This window comes from Squalius cephalus, assembly GCF_949319135.1.
Source record: "Squalius cephalus genome assembly, chromosome: 17".
In the NCBI taxonomy this organism is placed as follows: Eukaryota; Metazoa; Chordata; class Actinopteri; order Cypriniformes; family Leuciscidae; genus Squalius; species Squalius cephalus.
The window spans coordinates 23969601-23993029 of NC_137138.1; the positions used below are offsets into that span (position 1 = coordinate 23969601).

A 23429-nucleotide genomic window follows, 5' to 3' on the forward strand; every position below is an offset into this window, starting at 1 on the left:
CTAACTGCAGTGGTAGTCTCTGCGAGTCTGTGTGTGTGTGAGAGAGAGAGAGAGAGAGAGAGCATGCAGTATATCAGAGCGAGTGTGGAGTTGAACTATCCACAGCTCTGGTGCTGATGGCCCATTTGGGTTTAGTCCAAGAGCTCCTCCAGTGTTGGCTGCTAAAGTAATTAGCCTAAAAGTGATGCCAGCCAGTACAGATAGAGGAAGAGTAAGCAAGCAAGAGAGATGGAGAGTGTCTATGTTTCGGCATCCCGTCCAGACGTCAGTCATGCTTTGAGAATGTGTCCATCACCGTGATGCTCCTTAACCACACGCTGACAGAGCTGGTTAACTGCATCCCTTTTTAAAAAGTCTGCCGTAATTGCGACACGCATCTATGGGCACGTGCACAGATACACTATTCCCCACTGCCCCCATGTGAAACTCAACGTACTGAGCTTTTCGGCATTTATGTCAACCAAAATCAAGCATTTTTGTCAAAATCATTAACATGTCAATGATCAAACTCACTCCGAAAACATCTTCCATTTGACTCACACTCGCGGTCACACACTCTCTGACGTTATTTACGGTTCATTCAAGGTATTTGATCACTATGTGTGTTTCCTCTGCCATTTGAGCTACAGGAACAGTTATTTGTATTTGCACAGATGTGCTGGCTTGAACGTCATGAGTAGCAAAGGCTCATGAATATTAATTAGGTTGTGCACAAATAATTCAGAATGATTCCTTACTGTTTTGATAGTCAATGTGGTGTGTTGATCCAGAAATCAGGTCTGTGGTGGAGCTTTTGCCCTTTTCCCAGTTACAAATGAACCTATTTAACAAGTTCCTATCATTCTCACGGTTAATTTAGGCGGTCAAATGAACTTGTGACTTTATTTGATAACTTCATTCCTACATCTACCTCTATCAATCTTGGGTTTTTGCAGGTCAGTGGATAAACACATGGATCAGTAATTGAATCCCAAACATGGCTAGTTGGTCCAGTGCAGGGTCAGAAATTAAAGGGGGCTTGGGGCAAAAAAAAATTTCCGCATTTTTTGCAGCGTTGAGAATAATCTATTGCATTTAATTGACATTTAAGTCTTCCCCGCCATTGACGGAAATTTCCGGTAGGTGAATGACACATCTTCTGAAAGAGGACTGAATCTCCTGATCAAAACACAGGTGAAGAAGAACCAGAAACAAGCGATATCATATGTAATCATATGCATATGTAAAATAATGCGATCATCAACATTAAACAGCATATAAATCAAAACTGCCTAATGTTACTGAATGAAATGTCGACCCAGGACGAGATGTAGGACTGTGCAAGCGTTATGGGCCTTTCACACAGGACGCGGTATGCGCGGGGCTTGCCGCTGGGTTCAGCGTTGCCCTTCAGATACAACGCGATTTGCGCTGCGCTATGACGTAGGCGGAGTTTTAAAAACTTATATGGGGACACATATTAAAAAACTGTTTACACACATTGCCTACCTACAAGTTACCTGACTGTTAAAACACAACTATTTTTAATGTAAATCTGTCTGTCTATGAGACGATCATCCATTTTGATTTCCGTGCTTGTTTGTATCCCCTGATTCTATTGGCCGCGCTGGTAATCGTCACAGAGCGCAGCGGCAAAAGTTGAACTATTTTGAACTTTGACCGCGGCGTGCGCGTGAGCACGGCAATGATGCGCACCGCTGCGCTTGTGCTTTGATCGACGCAGCAACAAAACGTCCTTGCGCGGTGCAAGCCATTGAGATGAATGGGTTTTATAGCGCAGCGCCGCGCATACCGCGTCCTGTGTGAAAGGCCCATTAGGGGTGTTGATGGACTCAATCTACCCCATCTGTGTTTTGATCATCGTTCTGGATCCGATCCAGATTTTCTCAGCTTTTTACTCAAAATGTTGCTTTTTTTATGAAACTTGAATGGAAATGCATGAAGCTAGATCAAAACTTTTTTTTTTCTTTTTTTTTTTTAGCATAGCAGAGGGTCTGTTCTTTCTTTTGACATTGTATGGTAAGACATTCATACAAGAAATTATTCTGGGGGCCATGACATTTTTGTGAAAATTATTTTAAAAAACACTGGCAGTGGCTGGCAACTTTTTTTTTTTGTTTTTTTTTTTGGTTTTAAACACTGGCGGGGAAAGAGTTAATAAGGTAAGTTAAAAAATGCCCCTGGAAATCAATTCCAGCGAGCAAATATTGCCTTTTAATGGAAAAGTAAATCTCTGAACCTGGTCCAGTGGCAACTTAGAGCACGAGGGGTTCAGGTTTCTAATTTGTCCCATATAACGTTTTATCTAGTAAACCAAAATTGCAGTTGTGTGTCAGGAAGTGGGAACACATTTGTTTGCATTGTGTGGCTTCACTTCCATGGAATGGCGTGCAAGCTGTGAGATTTCCATGACTGTTAACGCAAAAACCACCCAACAAAACATTAACAATATTACAACCAAACGCTGTAATACTTTTCCACATAACGTTTACTTTCTAAGTTTGCTTTTATTTTTAAAGTGCTTAATGTTTCTGACTGAACTGTTAAGTGATGTCAAAATAGTAGTCCCTCTTGTGACACTTCATCATCCAGGTAGGAAAACTTATCGGCCAATGGCGATGATTAAAAAATGGCAAGTACCGGCCAAAAGATTGGTCTTGGCTATATAACGATCACGACTAGTCCTAACCTTTATGTGTGGGAGAAACTGTACGTTTCCTTTTCCTTTAAACCACTGAAGTGGAGTGTTTGTTGGCCAGTCAGACTCACCATCTGGCACCTAAGCCTGCCTTCACCTACAGAGTCCCACCGTTCACTGCCTGGAGACTCAAGTACATGCGTGTGTGTGAATAATACAACACTGGCCAGCGCATTAGCACTGAGGTCAAAAGTATGGTGTCTTAAAAGGTTCACGTCATTAGTAAGCACAAAATATGCTTCAGAAAACGACACAGATCAAAACAAGAGCGAGCAAGCTTTGATCAGAGAAATATACAAATATTCTAGTTTTTTTTTTTTTAGGGCTGGGTCATTACTTTTTTGTGGCCTGTGAATCATCTTCTCGGCCGTGTTGTTTGGGCCTGTGATGGGTTTAGGGTCTTCAGGCCCCTGTTTGAGCGGTCGCATGTGTTGATGTTGGCTCTGTCAGTAAACAGTGTGTGTATGTTTATGCCTTTGGTCAGTGAAAAATCAGCAAGTGTTTGCGTGTGTTTAATCCGACCCAAACAACATCCTGGGCTAAACGTCTCACACTCAATTACAGAGAGGATTCTGGTACCCGAGTCACAATGTGACCCAGGACAAGTGTGACAATAATTTTGTCTCGGATAAAAAGGACATCCCACCCCAAACTCCATTGGGCCAATGTTGCTATGTTAGCCTGTTTCGAACAATGATTCAATGCTCAAAAAAGCAAAACACTGAAGAAAACACTGCTTTGGTTTTGGATATGTTGCCTATATTACATTAATTCCATTCATAACAACATGATGCCATTTACAGCCTCAATATAATTTGCGTTTACAAAAAAAAAAAAAAAAAAAAAAAATCATAAACATAATTTCAGTATTTTTATTAAATAAAACTATTAGCTATTCATCAGTCAAATCCACGGTTGCTCTTATCATTTATCTCGTGTTTAATCCTTACGAATCAGACAAGTTCAAAATACACAGTTCTCAGTTCAGTGAGTCAGTGAGTTGTTAAAAAGAATTAATTTAACAGATTCAACTCAAAAGAACAACAATTCATTTGAATCAGATATTATTTTTAAAAAAGCAATGTTTCAAGTCTTATTGTTTTATTTTTTAGTTATTTCATTTTGTTTTTACTTAAAAAAACCCACAAGTTACCATTCAATTGTTAAATTTGGTACTGATATGTGTAAGGTCTCATCTTGAGTAAAAGGCAATATCAATATGCATGTCAATGGTAAACATATGAACCACAAACAACACCTCTGAAGTCATACGGGTTCACTGTTCGTCATGTATAGCAACAAAACTCACGGTGTTGCTTTGGTTCCGCCGTCTATTTAAAACTAAACATACTGTGTGACATACACACACACACACACACACACACACAAACGCGTTCATTAATATCGTTATGCCGGCAAACCTTACAGTCTCATACACACAAATCTACACACACACACACACACACAAACTGTCCGGGAGCGCATTAACAGCTTGTAGCGGGTACGGGCAGAGGACGGCACGCTGGCACTCTGTTTGTCATATTTCTTGTGGGCCTCGCCATCTGCCGGGGTGGCATTTTCATGGCTGTTTACCCTGACTCCCGCCAAGGAATCATCTGCCACCGCATAATGCAGCCCGCAAAAAAAAGGGGGGATTAAGTTGGTAATGCAACTGAGACTATTGCTAATTTGGTGTAATTGGGAAGAAATGAAGATAAATGAGGGCGAGAGAAGGAGAGGCAATCAGTACGGCAGGCAGTACAGCTGTGCTTTTGGCCAAACTCAAGCCCCCCTGCCCTCACCCCTTCCGAGCATCACCCCCCCTCACGTCACCCCGTGCTCAACAAGGTGCATGCAAATTCAAGCTAATGACAAATACACTGGGCTGACACACACAGCACAGGTTACTGCCTTATCGTTCATCTCGCTGGTGTGGATTTCAGCTTATAGGTGTAAACAGGTGACCTTCACACACAAATTCTCTAACTTTGAGATATAAATAAATCAATCCCTAATATAATATATATTTTATAGATAAATAAAACTAAACAACAACAAAAAATAATACAATTAATATAGTATAATATGATTTTATGACAAATGTGCACAAAATGGCAAATTTATTTGTTTTGTTTTATTAGTCATTGTTTTTTATGTCTATATAGTATTCTAAATGTTTATTTCAATTTTAGTTTGAGCTATTTTAGTATATCAAGTTAAACTAAATGAAAATGAGAAATGTTACTTTTTTTTTCAGGTAGCAAAAATGTTTTATGGTGTTAGTTTTAGCTAAAGGCGCAATATGTAAGGCACAATATTTTTTTGTACAACAATGTTATATATTTTGTTGACTTGTGTATTTATATTATCCCAAATGTTTCCAATTTAAACAGTGTAACGGACCGTGTCATTGCCTCACTTGTCAGTGACGTCATATCCGATTCGATTTCCTTCGATTTCCGGTCTCACTTCCGTAGAAACCATGGAAACACCAAAGATGCTTTAATATATTATGTGTTTTATTAGACAGGAGAGCAACTCTTTTACCTTTATCTACAGAAAACTAAATCACTGTTATTCTTATTGTTTGAATCTCGTTTTCTTGATTTACCGTGAGTAACATGTTTGTAGCTTGCCTCAGAGACAACACTATTTTGTCAAGTTGCTAACATAGCAAAATCAGAAAGAGCTTTATTTATACTAACCGTAATACTGCATTTCCTCCACCATATGATATATTTTAAAATGAATTGTATGCATCTAATATGGATTGGTATGGACAACTGTCTCATACCAGCCACTGAGTGAACGCACAGAGTAACGTTATAACATAACTTTTAACACACTCAAATGTATTTTTAGTATGATTTTTCTGCCCAAGTAAAACAGCGCTGCATTACCCCATAATTTTAATTTGTCAGATAAAGCCTGTATGAATAGTAATTTAACGCTTGTGGCTATATCATTATAATGAAGTGAATTGTCAAGTTCAAGTTCAGGGAAGGAGGTGGACATTAAACAGAACTTTAATCGTAAAATAAACAAAGAACAAAACATTAGGAGCGGCATACTTTCATATATTGTTGAATATATCGAATTTATGCGTTTAAATGGCTACACTATCAACGGCGAAATGAACCTGCAGCAGTCAGGTGGTACAGGTCAGAGCTCTTTAAGTTGTTTATGTTCATTATTATTGTAATGTTATGTGCTTTGAGACATGAGTCATGTGTTTTGAAGGAGGCGTGGCTTTGGAGACGCTCTGAAGGGAGGGTGGGAAGGCAAAGTTGGTCGCTATTGCTAGCCTTCTATGTACAAATTGCCTTCCCTACCTTTAAAGGGACACTATGCAAGTCTGAGTGTTTTTTCTCTACGAGCTCCCCCTAGTGTCTGGTAGTATAATGCTTTCAAACACTCTGTCGTAAAAACGAACTGTTGTCCCTCCCCCCTCGCCACGAGCAACCCAGCTGATCAGCTGTCAACCTAGCTGAGCAGAGGAACCGGCTATTTCAAAACCAGTTATGTCTACCGAGGCAAGTAAAACAATACTTTCTTTCCAACTGATGGCAATTTTTTTTATTTATTGTGTTGTCATGCATACTAGTATTTTTACCGGGAACGAACGATATGAACGAGGCGAACTACTGCTTTCGTGTTTGTTTGTTTGTTTGTTTTTGGGAGAATGGGCATGAGCATAAAAAAATATATATATCGGAGGCTAATATTTGTCTAAAGTTATATTAGCAAGGTCTATAAGTTCATCTGGTAGAATGATGGTTTACCTTTGCTTGTCTAAGAAAACATCAGAACGTTTTTTCTAGCTCGATCATGATATGTGCAACATTTTGCGCGTCTGATATTGCCTACTATCAGACGCGTTGACTTAGTGACATAAAATAAAAGTGTAAGTTACACAAATAAAACCGACAGAGGAACGGCCAAACAACTACAGAAATCAAACGTGTTTGCTATGACAATGCTAACATCAAAGTTATAGTATCTAGCGTACTAGTAAGCCCCTAACAGACAGCGATCATAATAAAAACCTTTACAGACAATAGCAAACATCCTGAGGTCGCAATTACTTGAAATTTAAATATTAAACACAGTTTATTCCAAAGATACTTAACTTACAAGTGCAACAGCAGGATCAGCATCCGTTTTTTGCAGGCTTCTGTTTCTCTCAGTTCTCACCATTCTGAAAAAGCCGGTCCGATATATTTACTCGAGTCTGACTTCTTGCTCGGTCAGTCTCCCGTTTCCTCTTTCGTTGGTCCTCCGACAAAGATTTCCTAGCTTTCTGCCTCTTTTTTACAGGCTCAGCCTCAGCCATAACTCAATCTATCGTTGCCCTTTGCTTATAGCTAGCCCGCCGGTGCTTGAATAGGGGCGTGTACGTGTGCAGTGCCGTCAAGCAATTCGTTACATCGCGAGACCTGATATCACGCGATACTTCCTGACACCGACCCGCGTCCCAAAGTTGCAAGTGAGTTTTTTCCGCTCTCGGGCACCAGGGGGGTGCGAAACCACCACCATTCAACCCGAAATAAGTAATATAACCATTCCACTGACTCCGAAGCTGTTCAGTTAAGGTTAAAAAGTTACCTAGAGCACCTTTAATAGAGGGCTACTGCCTAAGATAGGCTGGCTGTATTGAGATGTTTTAAATAGTGTTTTAATTTCACAGTGGTGACAAACAGTGTCGAAGTTTAGAGCAAACACGATCGCTACCTGGCTGTCACCAGTGAAGGGAAGTTCGGGAGACGTGGACACTGCTCGCCTGCTCTGCGGATCGCTGTGGTGATTGTGACAAGAGATATCCGGGAGTGGGAGGGGCTTGTGCAGTCTATAGTTTCTGTTTCAAGTTGCACCTGGCTTTAACCCCAGTAGAGATTTTATTTGAAATATGTTGCAGTACATCAGCTGACACAACTGTCATCTTTGAAGTCTGGAAGGGTATCTTTTCTATGTGTAACATACTGGGTTCAGACTCAGTTTGCAGTGTTAAGAGTGGCATGATCTGTGTCTATCTTACAGGTTTTCAGGCTGATGCGTACATGCGAATGTGAGTGGCAGCGTGTTTTCAATGCTCTGTGGGGCGCCCGCTGAGCTCTCTATATCCATCTACACTGTTCCAGACACCCCTCTGGCTGCCCTCCCCGCAGAATCCACCCTGCTCTGCACAGATGTCCCCACACACACCTCACACACTACAGCCCCCTGAGGAGGACAACCTTCACTGCTATACATCAGTCTCAGCCGCCATGGCGATGCGACATCTGCGTGAATCTCCTTCAGTCCCACTGTATGAGAATGATCTGCGCTGTGCGATATGATGCAAGCAGGTAACAACACATATACACAAAACCTGCCCTGGAATAGAGGACACAAGACTGTAGGAGAGAGTGGGGGAAAGCTGTGCCACTTTCAAATCATCCTCTATGCAAGGAGAATTGAGGTAAAACTAATATGCTAATATTTCAGGATGTCTCCTACCAACTCAATTTAAAGAAAGCATCAATAACTTTAGACCATAAAATATGATCTCTTAGAAAAGTCCAGTGACACAAGTTGAATAATTGGGGAAAATATGAACATTTGAATTAAAAAAATATATTTTTATTAAAATATGACCATTAGTACAAAAACAATTACTAATGGACAATTCCATTGTAAGATGCTTTTTTTTTTTTACATGTTCATAAACCATTGATATTCAGAATATATGCATATATGTAGTGAAACCATTTTCCATATTTTTTAATATCATATTATTATTATTGTTTTACTATAACTAATTGAGGACAGCCACTTTACCCCATAGCTATATTTTTGGGAAAAAGGTTTCACGGCTTAATTCATGACTAAATTGTAGCCAAATAAGTGACAGGTTTATATATTTACAATTTCCCAACATGTCTGATATATTTTTTTTAGACCTGGATAAATTTCCTTTGACACAAATTTCTGTTTACCTGCCAATTTACTTTGACCAGGAGTTTTTTGGTTCACATTTTTCTCAAAGCGTAGATGGGCGTATCTAAGAGGTCTTTTCTAAATATATGGTCACATGGCCAAAATAATGCACAGTTTACTCGATTAAGGGGCTGGTACATCTTACCCCACTGAGTATATGACTAACTGCTATGCATTCACTTCCATGCCAACTATCTTGAATTCCATTATGACACATTTCCTATTGTAATCAAGCATACCATGCTGCTGTTGGAAAGCACTTTGACGAGTCAACCCCAAATATGCTGCTGTTTCATGTTGCACCTAATGCAATACGCCACATCTAATCGTTAACATCCATCCCAGGTCAGTTGGATAGATTCAACGTGGAGCAATGGTAAATCTCATTAAGTAGAGAGACTCACTCGCAAACAGCTCTATAGAAGAGTTATGTTATGATGATGTGTTATGATGTTATGATGACTTGGAAGACACAAAAGCATGGATGTCTTTACAAGTTTATGAAAACACCTCCGCTCAAAGCCCCATAGGAGAGCATGGAGCTTTGAGTTTGGGGTGCAAAAAATCTATTTACACGGAATAACAAAGAAGTAATAATGAAGAAGAGCGATCAAGGGGGAAAAACATATAAATTTTAAGTCATTAATTCCCTCCCTGAACAATGAGAGAGCAATCCACCAGAGGCCCGACGTAAAAGTGTTTGAATTGAAAGTGAAAATGATTAAAGAGCTCTTTTAATGAAGTGTTAATTGCTGTGAGAAGTAGGTAGAAGGTTGAAGGAGATGCACTGCTTTGACAGGAGCGAAAGCTACAGCAAAAACACATTTCTATACTGATATAAAACTAAACACATAAAACAGTGAAGTAAATTTGGTAGAAGAGTCTTATTCACTAATAACAGTGTACATAGAAATATTCTCTTGCATGGGGCTTCACTTGGTTCTAAATTTGAGCCTTAATTCAGAATAATTGCACTAAGTGCAAACCTATTTGATGACATCTGTGTGAGAACAACTGCACACTAGTTTTACAAGAGATGCATTTATTTTACTGAACAAGGAAAAGTTAGAGTGGACTAAGGATAGAGCCCTGGTGAACACCAAGTGACAAAAAGTTTGAAAATAGGAACAAAGATGCATCCTAAAAACCCAGGTGAGTTTCTGGATCTCTTTTCTTTGGTAAATAAGTAACTATTCTTGTAGAAGCCTCTCAATAATGAATGTCATATTTATACCTTCACCTACAGCTGAATATTCAACATCTCATCAGCCTCGCTAACCGAGTCCTATATTGTGTTTCTCACAGGCCTTTTGTGCTGCATAAGATGGCACAGTCTTTCACTTACCCTTATCACAGACACACATTAATGGCCATCAGAGAACTCTGTTCTCTTTGAACGGTTTACGGCGACTATCCTTTGATCATAAGTAGTGCTCGCTTCACAGAAAGCCTGAAAAGATGTCTCTTTGATATCGCCCTGCGTTTACATATCAATGAGCGCCACCGAAGATGGGGGCTCAGGAGACTCTCATGCACCACACTTTTGGGAAATGTAGCTTAGAGCATACGTGTTGACCAGTAAATGCATACATTTGTCAGACAATTTCGTAGATGAGGTTGAGTAGCCACCTTCATCCGGAAGCAAGGACTCGTCAAGAGTTTATCCTCGATAGATCGTGGCTCATTTGACTGTTTTGGAGTGGAGAGCCCCACGTCTTTATGGGCTTTCATTAGACGTCATTTTGAGGCTCATTTGAAATCAATCCCCCTTCGGACCTTCACGCCAGCTCTGGTGTCGGCCGGATGAAAAATGAGGCGGGGCATTGGGGCTTCAGGCGGCCCCCCGTCCATCCTGCTTGGCCCAGTCCGTTAATACAGCATCATCTGGTCGAACGGACGGGCAATTCCCACATCTCATTACCGACAGGAACTGTGGGTCATTACGCGGGATGGATTCCCATTAGCTGAACCGAGGGTTTGGGACTAAATACAGAAGCTTTGGACATAAGCGCGTACTCACAAGCACTTTGTTACATACTCCTTAGCCACTCTTAACTTGTTCACACACTTCTGGATGAGAGGAAGGTGAGAATTACTTGAGAGAATGTATCTACTGTGGAATGCAAAAGTAGGAATTTTTTAAAAATAGTAATGCAGCTTGTGCCGTAGTTGACAGTTCACAGTGACCAGGGACTTTGTGAACTATTCATTTAAGTCTGTCCAATAGGGTAAATCCTTATAAATTGAGTATATCAACTCAATGAAAGCAATTTAGAGGCATGTTTTCCCCACATGAAATATATACAACATATCTCTCTTTTGCCAGAAGAGGAGTTCATTCTCGATGACACATTAATTCAGGATGACTGCACGGTCATCCGGAAATCAAGGTAACAGAGAAGCAGTCAAGAGCGGGTTTAACCTGCAGGAGTGCAAGGAATATGTGGCACAGGCCGGTGAGTGAAGATAATGCAGGTCCTTCATATGGTCCTTTGCTGTATGAGCCATCTGTTTATCTGACACACTGCGTCCTGATGGACAGGGTGGGTAATCAATGCAGCTCTGCTCCACAGGTTTGTGTATGAACTTATAGTGTTCAGCTGTTCAGCTTCTTGCGCGCTTGAGTGTGTGTGGTTGCTGTTACAATTTTAAAATGGGGTATACCTGACATGTTATCTATGTGAGTATGCCTCCGTGTATAGTGTAAAAGTGTGAGCGGAACCACAGTATGTGGGCGCTCGTCTCCGGCAATGGTCAGCAAGCAGCTCCTGTCCCTGTGGGGATGATGATTTATGGCACATTAATTTTGGATAGCTGGATCTGGGCAAATATTTTAGTCAGAGGACAAATTGGGGGAGATTTCTGATTTCAGATTCGGGCTTTTCAAACTAAAGAGACTAATATGATAACAGCAGACGATCTCCAATGTGCAGCTCACCTAAAAAAAAGCTAATGTCTGAATAATAATTTGTAAAATAACATTTACCTCAAAATCACATTTAAATATTTTGTGTTACACATTGGGAATAACCTAAACCAATTATTTTCTAATGATGAAAATGTTAAACAGTATTGACACCTTTCTGTTCCTGATTTTAATATTCTAGCCACATGGGGCAATGCGGACCTCTGACTTCTGAATGTCACCTTGCATACAAGATGTTGTACAAGATAATAGTTGATTAATGACCTACTCTGACCTGTCTGAACTTATTACTCGGGTAAAATGTATCTACAAGTCAAAAAGGAATATATTGTGATTGATTATTTTGTGTATCAAAGGTCAAACTATAACATAGCCTTTAGAATATGCAAAAATTAAGTTTCTCAAAGATTAGCAGGACTTTCAGAGCAGACTAAGTGGCAGAGAAAAAAAAACTAATTGAAATACTGAAATAGGTTCTTCACTTAATTAATTACGTAAGTGCCCTTTATATTTAAAGCACTACATGTGTTTAGGCAGAAGAGTAGTAAGTAATTCTGTTTTCAAAGTCACTGTTGTAACTATAAAGGTCACTAATGATCACAATTTTCATTTTACATATTATTATGACCGTAATAACCAATTTCCCACAAATATAAACATAGGTCAAAATAAAATAATGTGCATTTTAAATGGTCTGTTATGCTAAATGTATAAATGATAAATATAAATAAATATATATATATATATATATATATATATATATATGTACTAGTGAATAATATATATGTAAATATTGAGTGTAATAAACTGTAAACATAAACTGAACCAGACGCTCACTCCAGACGAGTGAGCGTCTGGTTCTCCAGATTAAGCCATGGTGCTCATGTGGATGACATGATTTGAGTCAGACCTGCAAAATGCCAATGTCCCATCATTCTACACAATTTACCAATCAGTCTCCCAAATAAAATACAATTTTAGAAACATGGCCACCACAAACCATTATCAAACCATTTGGCAATCCATAGTCAGTTCCTAAGAATCCCACGAAATGTTTCTATTTTGAAAGAGAATGTGAAATCACATCTATACCCAGGTACCATTCCCTCCAAATTCTCTCTTTTTCTAACAAATCTCTGACCCTGAACCCAAGTTCATAAGGTGAGCTCAACTCTCGCAGAGCTGCTCCGCTGGAGTGATACAGGAAACTGATACTCCCCCACCTCGGCCACAAGATCAACACTGATCCCTCTTGCTCTCGACATGCTCAATATTTTACATAAAACAAAGCAGAGATCAAATGATGCCGTTTATGTGAGCTGAGAGGAGGGACTAGTGTCTCCGGTTACAATGGGATTATACTGTAGGTAAGGATGAGTCGTCTGTCTAAGGGTGAATCTCACGTAAAAACTGTCAAGAAATATCCAGGACATATATCCAATTTCAAATATTACTCTTGTTCGGGAAATGTCGGAAAGGATAGTGAGTTTAGCTGGTGCTACATGAGGGTACGAGAAAAAGAGAAAAAGAGATGAGCGAGTGAGTTGGTCCTCAGTGGCAACACTAGGACAATCCAATCTGATTTAATAAGAGTGACAGTTGCTCTCTGATGACAGAAAAGCTCTTGAAAGTGTGATGGCAAAATGAAAGGATAGGTGAGAGACAAAGAAAAGAAGAAATAAAAGTGCTGACCACTTTGGTAGTTAGGGATTTGCAACATATACAACTCTCAGACCCGCAATCTCTGCATGCTCTCTCTCTCTCTCTTTCTCTCTCTCTCTCCACACACCTGGTTTTTGCTAACGCGGCAAATCACATGGCTGACAGATTCCCGAGCCCGTTTAAATAATGCATGGGATTTCTCTTTTAACTTGTCAGTCGCTCCACAAAAAATATATCAGTTCTTTTCTGATGTCATTTGTGACAGTGATTCACCCTGACAGTTCTCCATTAGACCAATGAGTCCCTTTTCGTTCGCCAATTCTTCTACTGCCGTTCCGACAAGAAACACATGTTACTCCTTTTCCTTTTTTCCCTCTCTCTCGCCCTCTTTCTTCTTGTTAACAGGGGTTTTTAGAGCTGTATTTATATTTAAAGACACAATTTCACAGGAGCCCCCATTAACTCACTTCACCTTCTAGAGCTGCTGCAACCGTATTAGCGCAAACATTGTTCTCTGCCTAACACACTCTGCAACCGAAACCGCACACCGACTGCGAGTCGCTGAACAAACTCCGGTACGCTTTGTGCTACTGGATAAACTCAGGGGGGGGGAGGCAGACTGTGTTTTTCCATGCCAAATACTTCATCAAATCTCTTTGGCCCCTGTCAAAGACATCGCTGTTGCGAGTCGTTTTGCTTTTTGATTCAATGCTCTTTATTTCGCGCGCTCTGGCAGCAAGGGTGGGGTTAACGTTTGAGCGGACAGAGTGAGGAGGGAGATTGAAATCAAGCCTATCTGTGCTGACTGCCTGCTGTAGATAGCTCAGGCTTTTTGTGGCACGATCCACACAGTGGAGGAAAAGCACAGATTAGCCGTTTCCCCTTTGAAGTTCTCTCTAAAAAAAAAAGCAAAAGGCTCACCACCAAGATCGAGAGGGGAGGGGACCAAAAACACATCTTGCGGGAATGTAAAGAAACAAAAAAGGAACAGGAAAAAGCGCCATCGGGACTTTGTAGCTGTACCCGAGCAAGCAGCGTCTTGGCGGCGCACAAGAGAGAGTGAGGCAAAAAGAGAGAGAGGTTAAAGTTGTCGGACGACTTCAGAGGGTGTTTGTTTAACTTCAGGGATTCAAGGAAGCTAGATCTGATTCCAAGACACCCCCCCCTTCACCACCTCTCAACTCCAAACCATGCACACCAATGACCAATCCAGTGTAACTTGGGTGGTATGGCTTGCTTTTGAAGACTTAAAAAGTCTGGTCCAAAACTCTCTCTCAAATGTCTCTCTGGTTCCTCAAAGTTCCTAAGAACTCCACAGCTTTGGCTTGGAGAATCCAATTAAAAATAACATTAACGGAATCTGCCCCCTCATTCGTTCAAACGCCTGTCATTCACAATGTTCTGTCTTTTGCGTATTTGTTCATTAAAGACCTCGTGTTCGAATTGTGAGGCTTTTAGTGAATGTTCATAAGCTTAAAGGTCACATTTATGCAAGTACTGTATACAGTTGACAAAATGAACATTCAGCAGTTGGAGTTGGTAGCCTCATACCTCATGGTTACGCTTCAGTGAAAAGTGAAAGTGACACGTGATGGTAACCCATACTCGGAATTTGTCCTATGCATTTAACCCACTCAAGTTAGAGCACACACACTGCAAACCATGGACACGGACACACACACATGGAGCAGTCGCAGTTCAGGTGACCTGAGTTCCAGTCCCAACTTGTGGTCCTTTCCAATTCTGTCTACACTTTCTCTAACTCATTACTTCCTTTCAACTCTATACTGTTTTCAAGAAAGGTGAAAAATTAAAAAATATAACTTTCCTTTAAAGGAGAACTCCGGTCAATTTTAACATTGAGCTCATTTTTTTGTACATTTGGAGTGCTGTCAATACAGAGAACAACGACAAAAATCGGTGTTGCCTACACCGAGTTATTCTATTTTTAAAATTTGCACCCTGTTGACTTCAATGGGGCAAGTACTAAACCTGCTTTTAGCCTCTTAACATCCTTGATGTGTCATTACAAGTGCACAGAAAATGTGAGTGATTCCTTCTGAGTGAACACGAGTGAGTCTGACTGCAGTAGATGTGAAAGATATGTATAAAAATGATGTTTATTTAAGCCAGCGCAAATACCTGTTTACATCCTGTTTTTCGGTTGAAGTCCAAAGTAGTCGATTGCCGAGTTCACGCGCGTGATCATAGGTATTAAACCTATGCGTGTGAACTCTGCAATCGACTACTTTGGACTAAAACCAAAACACAGGATGTAAACAAAGGTATTTGCGCTGGCTTAAATAACATCATTTTTATACATTTCTTTCACATCTACTGCAGTCAGACTCACTCGTGTTCACTCAGAAGGAATCACTCACATTTTCTGTGCACTTGTAATGACACATCAAGGATGTTAAGAGGCTAAAAGCAGGTTTAGTACTTGCCCCATTGAAGTCAACAGGGTGCAAATTTTAAAAATAGAATAACTCGGTGTAGGCAACACCGATTTTTGTCGTTGTTCTCTGTATTGACAGCACTCCAAATGTACAAAAAAATGAGCTCAATGTTAAAATTGACCGGAGTTCTCCTTTAAGACAACATTCCACCATCTCCAATATTCACATAAACATCAGGTTTTCTAACACCGTGTCCTAACTACACGCGTCGCAACGCGCGATAAAAGGTATCTTTTCCATGTTAATCAGAGTTTTTGTCCTAACCAGCCGTGAAGGCGACACGCGACGATTCGACTTTAGAAACGGTTTCTATTTTTCTGCGACGTCGCGCTGGAACAACAAACACAAAGTGTGGCAATGCTAATCTCAGGTACTGTTTATGTGCTTAATTTAATGTTAAAAGCATGCAATGTGACTTTGAATATCATTTAGTGCTCCCAGCTTTGTAGCTGTAAAAGCAACAATGGATAATTCACCTCAGATCTTGAAATTAAACAAATGGAAACAAAAACGTTCAAACTGTGAACAAACAAGTGCATTCTTTGACAAAGATTGTTTTAGTAACTCAGTAGCCTATGTATTTTTAATAATGTTTAAATGGTATAATATTTGTGAATTTGATTATGTATCCTATTTATCCATTTTCTTGAGAGTACCATCAAGATTACTCTCTGGTGCTGTGCACTTGCCGTGAGACTCCGCCCACACGCTGTTCTGATTGGCTGTGGGTTTTGACTGACTTTGACGCATCTCGCAGTCGCGTCGCGTCTAGTGTGGACAGACAAATTATTTGTCGCTGGAATTTTATCGCATCACATCTGGTTAGGACACGGTGTAAGGCTAACCAATGTAAATAATTGTGCAATAATTATAAAATAATCATTTTAGACATCATTATTTGCACCTGCACAATTAACAGAAATGTTGTTTAAAGAATAACGTTTAGTGCAAATATAATTTGGATAAGAATACATCACATCAGATCGGGCGATCGCACATGGTCTAGCCGCAAATGTTCAAATATTTGTTTAATTGGACCCAAAGCTCAAATTGGATCATTACTTCACGCAGCTCATAATACTCTCCATCGGAAAAGAATGATTTCTAGTCTGTCATTTGTTGTTTGTTGGAGAAATGGTGACTTTACATGTTAACTGACAGTTATTTAGACATTCAGGTACTAACTTTTTTTTGCTGAATATAAGTTTTATTCTTAAATACCTGACATGGTTGCAAATGGTAATTCACCCTGATTGGAAATTCAAAAAGCCATCAGAAAGAGTTAATCTAGCCCTGAAGTGTCAACCTTATCAGATCTGACACCACACAAACAAACGCCTATAGTGCTGGGTCTGTGCTTACTGTGTTTCACGGCCCGGGACTGTTGTTCACTCAGCACGCTGACATCCGCAAACACGAGTGAAATTTGACTCTGTGTGATTCTCAGCTTCCATTGATGCAGTTCTCTCTATCTCTCTCATCATCAACATTAGCTCTATCGGCAGCCAGAGTACATTAGAGGATGTGTGATTGAGTGCGAGACAGACGTGTTCTCTCCACCCCTGGCACTGGTTCTTCTTCCTCTCTCCTGCTCTTTATTCTCACGCCATCATCTTTCTGTCACTACACACACTCTGTTTCTCTCCACACGCTGCTGTACGCATGGACCGAATTCAAAGGTGATTTGTATTCAGTCCCAAGTGCTGGTCTACAGCAGGAACAGCTTTTTGTTAAGCCACAGTTCCGTCACTGATTCTGACTAGATGAGCCACATCTGAAACCAATGTAACAGAGCCAATGGCGGTAACACTTGTAATTGCACATCATTTGATTTTTACATTACTTCAACTACATTAAAACTCTGTAAACGGTCCTAAAACATTTTGTTGGTTGCTTGCACTGGATAGTCCCACCTACAGCAAAAATGAATTTGGACCAAATCTTAACCGTATATTACAAAGTGTTCTGATTGGCTGTGATTTTTAATGAGGACTGAACAATTACTTAAACTTGAAACGACCAAAACACAATATAACACACCTGGACAGGAGTGAGAAACGTTTTGCCAATGGCCGGCGACTTAATCACAAAAAATGTATCAAATGTAAAATAATCCCTGCATAGTTGTCACTGTATAAATTAAACATAGATTAATCCTTAAAGGACAAGTTCGGTATTTTACACTTAAAGCCCTGTTTACAGATCGTTTCTGATGAAATAGAACGGTTATGATAAAAATTTGGACACATGCTGCTGGCCCGAGAATTTTAGGTTTATTTCGCTTCCCCCCCCCCCACCTACAGAATGGCAGCCTATGGGCACTGGAACAATCCTTCCTAAAACGCATTCAACTTCCGATTACAAAGACGTGAAACTCACCGAGTGGTCAGGGGTGTTCACTGATATGCTCACACAAAAATCGCTGCAGAAGATGCTTTCCAACAGGTTTTATCGTAGTTTTTGTCCAACTCCATTGACTTGTATGGGATGAGCTGTGTGAGGTACGGTATTACTCCGCCGCTTCTTCTTCTGCTTCTTCTGTGTATTCAATGAAATGCCAGCGGTTTGCTTGCAATTGGCAAAGGTGCATTATCGTCACCAACTGGGCTGGAGTGTCTATTATTCAAGCTCTCAACGGAAGAATCTACGGGTGTGAGGCGTTTTGAAAAATAGGTCCACAGTTTTACAACGAATGGTAAAACACCTGTTGGAAAGCATCTTTTGCAGCGATTTTTGTGTGAGCATATCAGTGAACACCCCTGACCACTCGGTGAGTTTCACGTCTTTGTAAACGAAAGTTTAATGCGTTTTATGAAGGATTGTTCCAGTGCCCATAGGCTGCCATTGTGTAGGTGGGGGGGAAAGCGAAATAAACCTAAAATTCTCGGGACAGCAGCATGTGTCCAAATTTTAATCTTAACCGTTCTATTTCATCAGAAACGATCTGTAAACAGGGCTTTAAGTGTAAAATACCGAACTTACCCTTTAATAAAGTTAAAAAAGGTTGTTCAGACAAGAGCAGTGAGTGATTTTCGCTTTGCCTTTTGATAAACATTAACAACACAAACAGCAGCAGCATTATTAGGCTGCTGTCACTTTAAGAGCTGCTCAGATCCAATATAGGCTGCTGACACTGTACACATGTATTCTTTCTCAACTATTTACGTTCACTTAAGACATAACCGACTATGTTTACTAGAATAATTTGTGTGAATTTGTTCTTTCAGGCGCAATACAACGTGAAAGAGAGCTCAATTCAGTATCGAGTGCTGTCTGAGCACAGCTTTCTGGGCGAGCACCTCGGATGTTTGTGCACAGAAATCTTCCCACAGTGCGTAAGAAACGAAGTGAGTTCCCTTTCGCGTCTTCTTGCGCTTGAATGTTTAAATTGGCAAGGCTTAAACTTTCGTGATGATGCAGCACTGGCCCGGCAACGATTAAGACCCTCGTTCACGTTTGTTCACATCCATGTTTTCGCAATATTGCATTGTTAGAATTCATAAAAATATTACCGGCCAACAGTGATTTTTACTCATGTTAATTTTAGGCCCTGTGAAAAACACCAGAAGAGTTTATATGGTAAGAATGTGTAGTATTGTGTTTGAACACAATTTTAAAACCTTTGCAAACTGATATGACGAGTGAATTGCTGGTATTAATATCTCCCTCTACATATTCACACACACGCACTGTGCTTCTGTTCATGTTTGTGTGTGTGTGTTTGTAAGCGTTATTGGTCTTGGCAATAACAACGGCTGGCATTTGTGTCTGTGCTCGCAGTTGTTGACTGTGATAATAAAGAATGACATTTTACTCTGTGTGTGTGCGCGGTGATGGTAACATCACAATCTAAATGCACAGTCAGGTGGGGAACATTAAAGACGTCATTAGCCTCAATAAAGCTCAGCAGAAAGGAGAGGGTTGCGTGGGCAAGAACCCATTACCTCAGGTCACGTGCCTGTGTGCGCGCGTGTGTTGAAGTGATTAGATTGTTGAACGCATCCTAACAGTGCTCTTTATTTTCATTTTGTGAATATCTATGGCCTGCGCTGGTAAGTGATTCAAAGCTAGTGAGTCATAAACTGGTCAAAGCTAATGGCTGTGTTCCCCTGCACATCAGAAATGAGTTCTGCTGCTGCAATGGATTTGATGCGTTTGATTACCAGGTGAAAAGCTCAATAGTGATTCTACCGATCTAGAGCAGGTGCAACAACTCATATGCCTAGCGTTTGTGAGAACACAGCAAATCTAGAAACTAGAATAGTGAAACTACAATTGATAGTGTCAAACGTGCATTTGATAAACTATAATTAGAGTTTTGCTTCAAAGTCAATGGGGAATGGGAATCATAATGCATTTGACAACTCTGTGATTCAAATTTTGATTTTTTTAAATGATTCATTATTTTAGTTGGTTTTATTTTTTTGAAATCCATTCAAATTATCGATCATAAATAATCAATAATAAATTTGACTAATTCATTTATTTCATACAATTTTTTGCTTATATATATATATTTTTTTTGCACACACTTTGTTTTTTCCTGCGTTTACTTGAAAGGGTGAAATAACTATTTAAATTTTTATTTGAAATGTAATTTATTCCTGTGATCAAAGCTGAATTTTCAGCATCATTACTCAGTGTCACATGATCCTTCAGAAATCATTCTAATATGATGATTTGCTGCTCAAGAAACATTTCTTTATTATTATACAGTATTTCAATGTTGAAAACAGTTGTGTTGCTTAATATTTTTGTGGAAACAGTGATGCATTTTGTATTTATTAGTATTTATATTTATATTTTAGTATTTATTTGAATTAGATATGTAAATGTCTTTACTGTCACTTTTGATCAATTTAATGCGTCTTTAATTAATAAAAGTTTTAATATATACTGTATATGATTTTGTAAACTTTTGAAGTATGACTGATCTACCTGCACTGGAGTTCAGCTCCTCGTTCTCGGACTCTGTACCGTTCTGGCTTCCTGCTCCGTGAATGTTGTTCATGGCCATCAGTTTCATTTTCTGGAGTTTCATTGCTTCAGCCATTGCTGCTGCTGTCAATCCTGTTGAGCACACAAAGACACACACACACAGAGAGAGAGAGAGAGAGAGAGAGAGGTAAGTGTACCTGGTAACATACTTTACACCTGATACTAACATCCGTCTCGGGAGATCCAATCTCAAACAAATAGCCGACACAAATCGCTGTTCACCTGGTATTTACATGCATCTCAAATGCATCTCATGTGACCAGATTTCATCAAAGAAAAGCTCCATTTACTTCCTCAGTGTGTTAATAAACGTTGATAAAGCACATAAAGTTGGGAACCCATCCATACTGAAAATATGTCGTTTTGCACATCTCTAATCAGCACTGGTGGTGACTGCCGCCCACCGGCAGAATGTGGCCCTCTGGAAGAGGAGGGAGGGATCTACTCCCAGAAGGCCTTCTGCTCGTGGTCCTGTGCTAGTGTGTGTGTGTGTCCCACGAGGATTTCCCAGTGTTACTCACTGTCTCACACACACTTCCAGAACTGTACCCTGGGCTCATCAAGGGCTCCTCAGCCCTGGAAGCCATCATCACTCAGCCCAATTAGGCCCCTAATTAATTCAATTAAACAACGGAGGGACACATTAAGTAATTCATTAAGTGACGATGTGATGCCTTCTCGCACTCCGCTCTCGAAATTTCCCCACAAATCAGGTTGGGAGGAAGTGATGGCCCACGTCCTGTGTCTTTTTCCCCAGGTTCAGACAATGGATGTCACCTTGATCTAATTCATTAAAAATGTAGCCTCCAACGGAATACGTGAACTAGCGCAGAAAAGAAGGCCGAAGAACATTCCTTTATCCTCTGCTTAAAACGCTCGGCATGGATTTGGAAGCACGGGGCACTTCTGCTCCCCAGAGGGCCGTGCGCTCCCCTGATGAGCTCTTACGGCTGAAAATGAACAACGACACGACTGGTTTTGCTTTCTGCGACAGCCGGCAAGCCAAATAAACTGGCAAATTAGTCATACTTTGAAAAATACAAGTTGTGGATATGCTGGACTTGGGTTGGAGAGATAAATGAAACTACTTCTTGGCATGTATTTAAACAAAAACAAAAAAAAGAAGACAAGCATCTGAGTATTTTTAGCAGCCAGCCATGTCTACAATAAAGTAAAAAAAAAAAAGTAAAAAATATTTTCAAAAAATCTGTATGCTTGATTCAGCTTTTATGTATTCCTTACTTTAAGTGGTACAGCTACGTGGATTTCAATCATTTTCAGTTCAATTTTGAAGACATATTAATTAATTATTATTATATAGAATAGCATTATATAATAAAAACACCATTGTCCATTATAACAAATATAAACAATATAATAGTTAATATACTGTCACTTTTGATAAATGTATTGCTCGCGCTGAATAAAAGTTAATTTATTTAAAAATATATATCTTACAGACCCCAAACTTTTACACACTAATCTATATAATAAAAAGTTGAAATCTTTTGATTAAGAAACTAAATGTTTGTGTACATTTTATAGTTTATTTAAACAGTAAAATATTTAACAGTTAAATACACCATAATATTAGCAATATTTTTATTGTCTTTTAATATTATTATTATTATTATTATTATTATTATATAATTTTCACTATTGCCAATTGCTAAATTATAATAAATTATTATTATTGTAAAATATTATAATTTATAATGTATATACAATGATAAACATAATAATATAATTATAAACCATATTATAAAATAATATTATAAATTATATTGGTAACTGTTAGCATAATAAAATTAGCCAAAACATAATGAATGTGTACAAGTTTTAGAACGACAGCATTTTAAATATCTTATTATAGCATAGCACTGCATGTGGTGACAGATTAAAGATGAATAAAGCAAACATTTTGTAAAAGGGCCCTTTTTTCTTGATTATGCAAGAGTGCTGAAGTTGTGGAGAGGCATCAGATCATTTCCTGCGAGGTCCAAATAAACAGTGCAAACTAAACACGCACGTTTATACAGAATATAAAGAGTAGAAAACTAAAAAGAGGGGGAAAAGCACTCACAATTGGTGCATTGTCTTAGCACACACACACTAAAAGTCTGCCTCCCGATACTATGTCAAGGAGAAGCCCCGAGATCAAACGGCGTACGTAACAGTAATTGATGTTTGAGGAAAGTCGCGACCCGCGGAAATGGGAGCCGGCGGATGAAAGGCGAGTGCCGTTTTGCAGGGGTGGACAAACAGATTGCTTATTGTTTGCCTTTCATTTGGCCCTTCAGATCTACAAGTCTCTCTGCTTCAAACACTCAAGGTATCACCCCCCTGCCGCATGAATGAGGGCGCTCGGGCACGTCCTGAGGAGGGGAGAACACATCTATCCTCCTTTCCTCGCCCAATACTCCCTCGTTCTCAAGATCTGACAGGTCCATCTCGGTCGCTAATGGTTCACCTGGTTTGAAAGTGAGGAGGTGAGCCGGCGTGGTGGACGGGGGGCTTTTGTAGTCTTAAGGGGGGTCAGGTACGGGCCAGTCTGGATTCCTTTGCGATGACGTGCCTGAATTGGCCCTTTTTCATACCTAGACAACAATGTCCCATTTAATTAAAGACTGGTATGAGAAAAGGTAGATTCCAAAGCGAAGGAAAAATTGATCCAAAGGAGTTTCTTTTGATCTCAGAGTCAGTGAGCGTT

At 39.7% G+C, this 23429-nt stretch overlaps 1 protein-coding gene across 2 annotated transcripts in view; it reads right to left on the minus strand.

The window, feature by feature from the left end:
- The window catches only part of dacha (dachshund a), a 159805-nt gene that overhangs the window by 39834 nt on the left and 96542 nt on the right, over positions 1-23429 (minus strand). For both annotated transcript variants that reach the window (XM_079898313.1, XM_079898312.1), the window contains exon 3: positions 20660-20791. In XM_079898313.1, coding sequence (XP_079754439.1) covers positions 20660-20791 — 132 coding nt within the window. The remainder of the gene's footprint in view (positions 1-20659; positions 20792-23429) is intronic.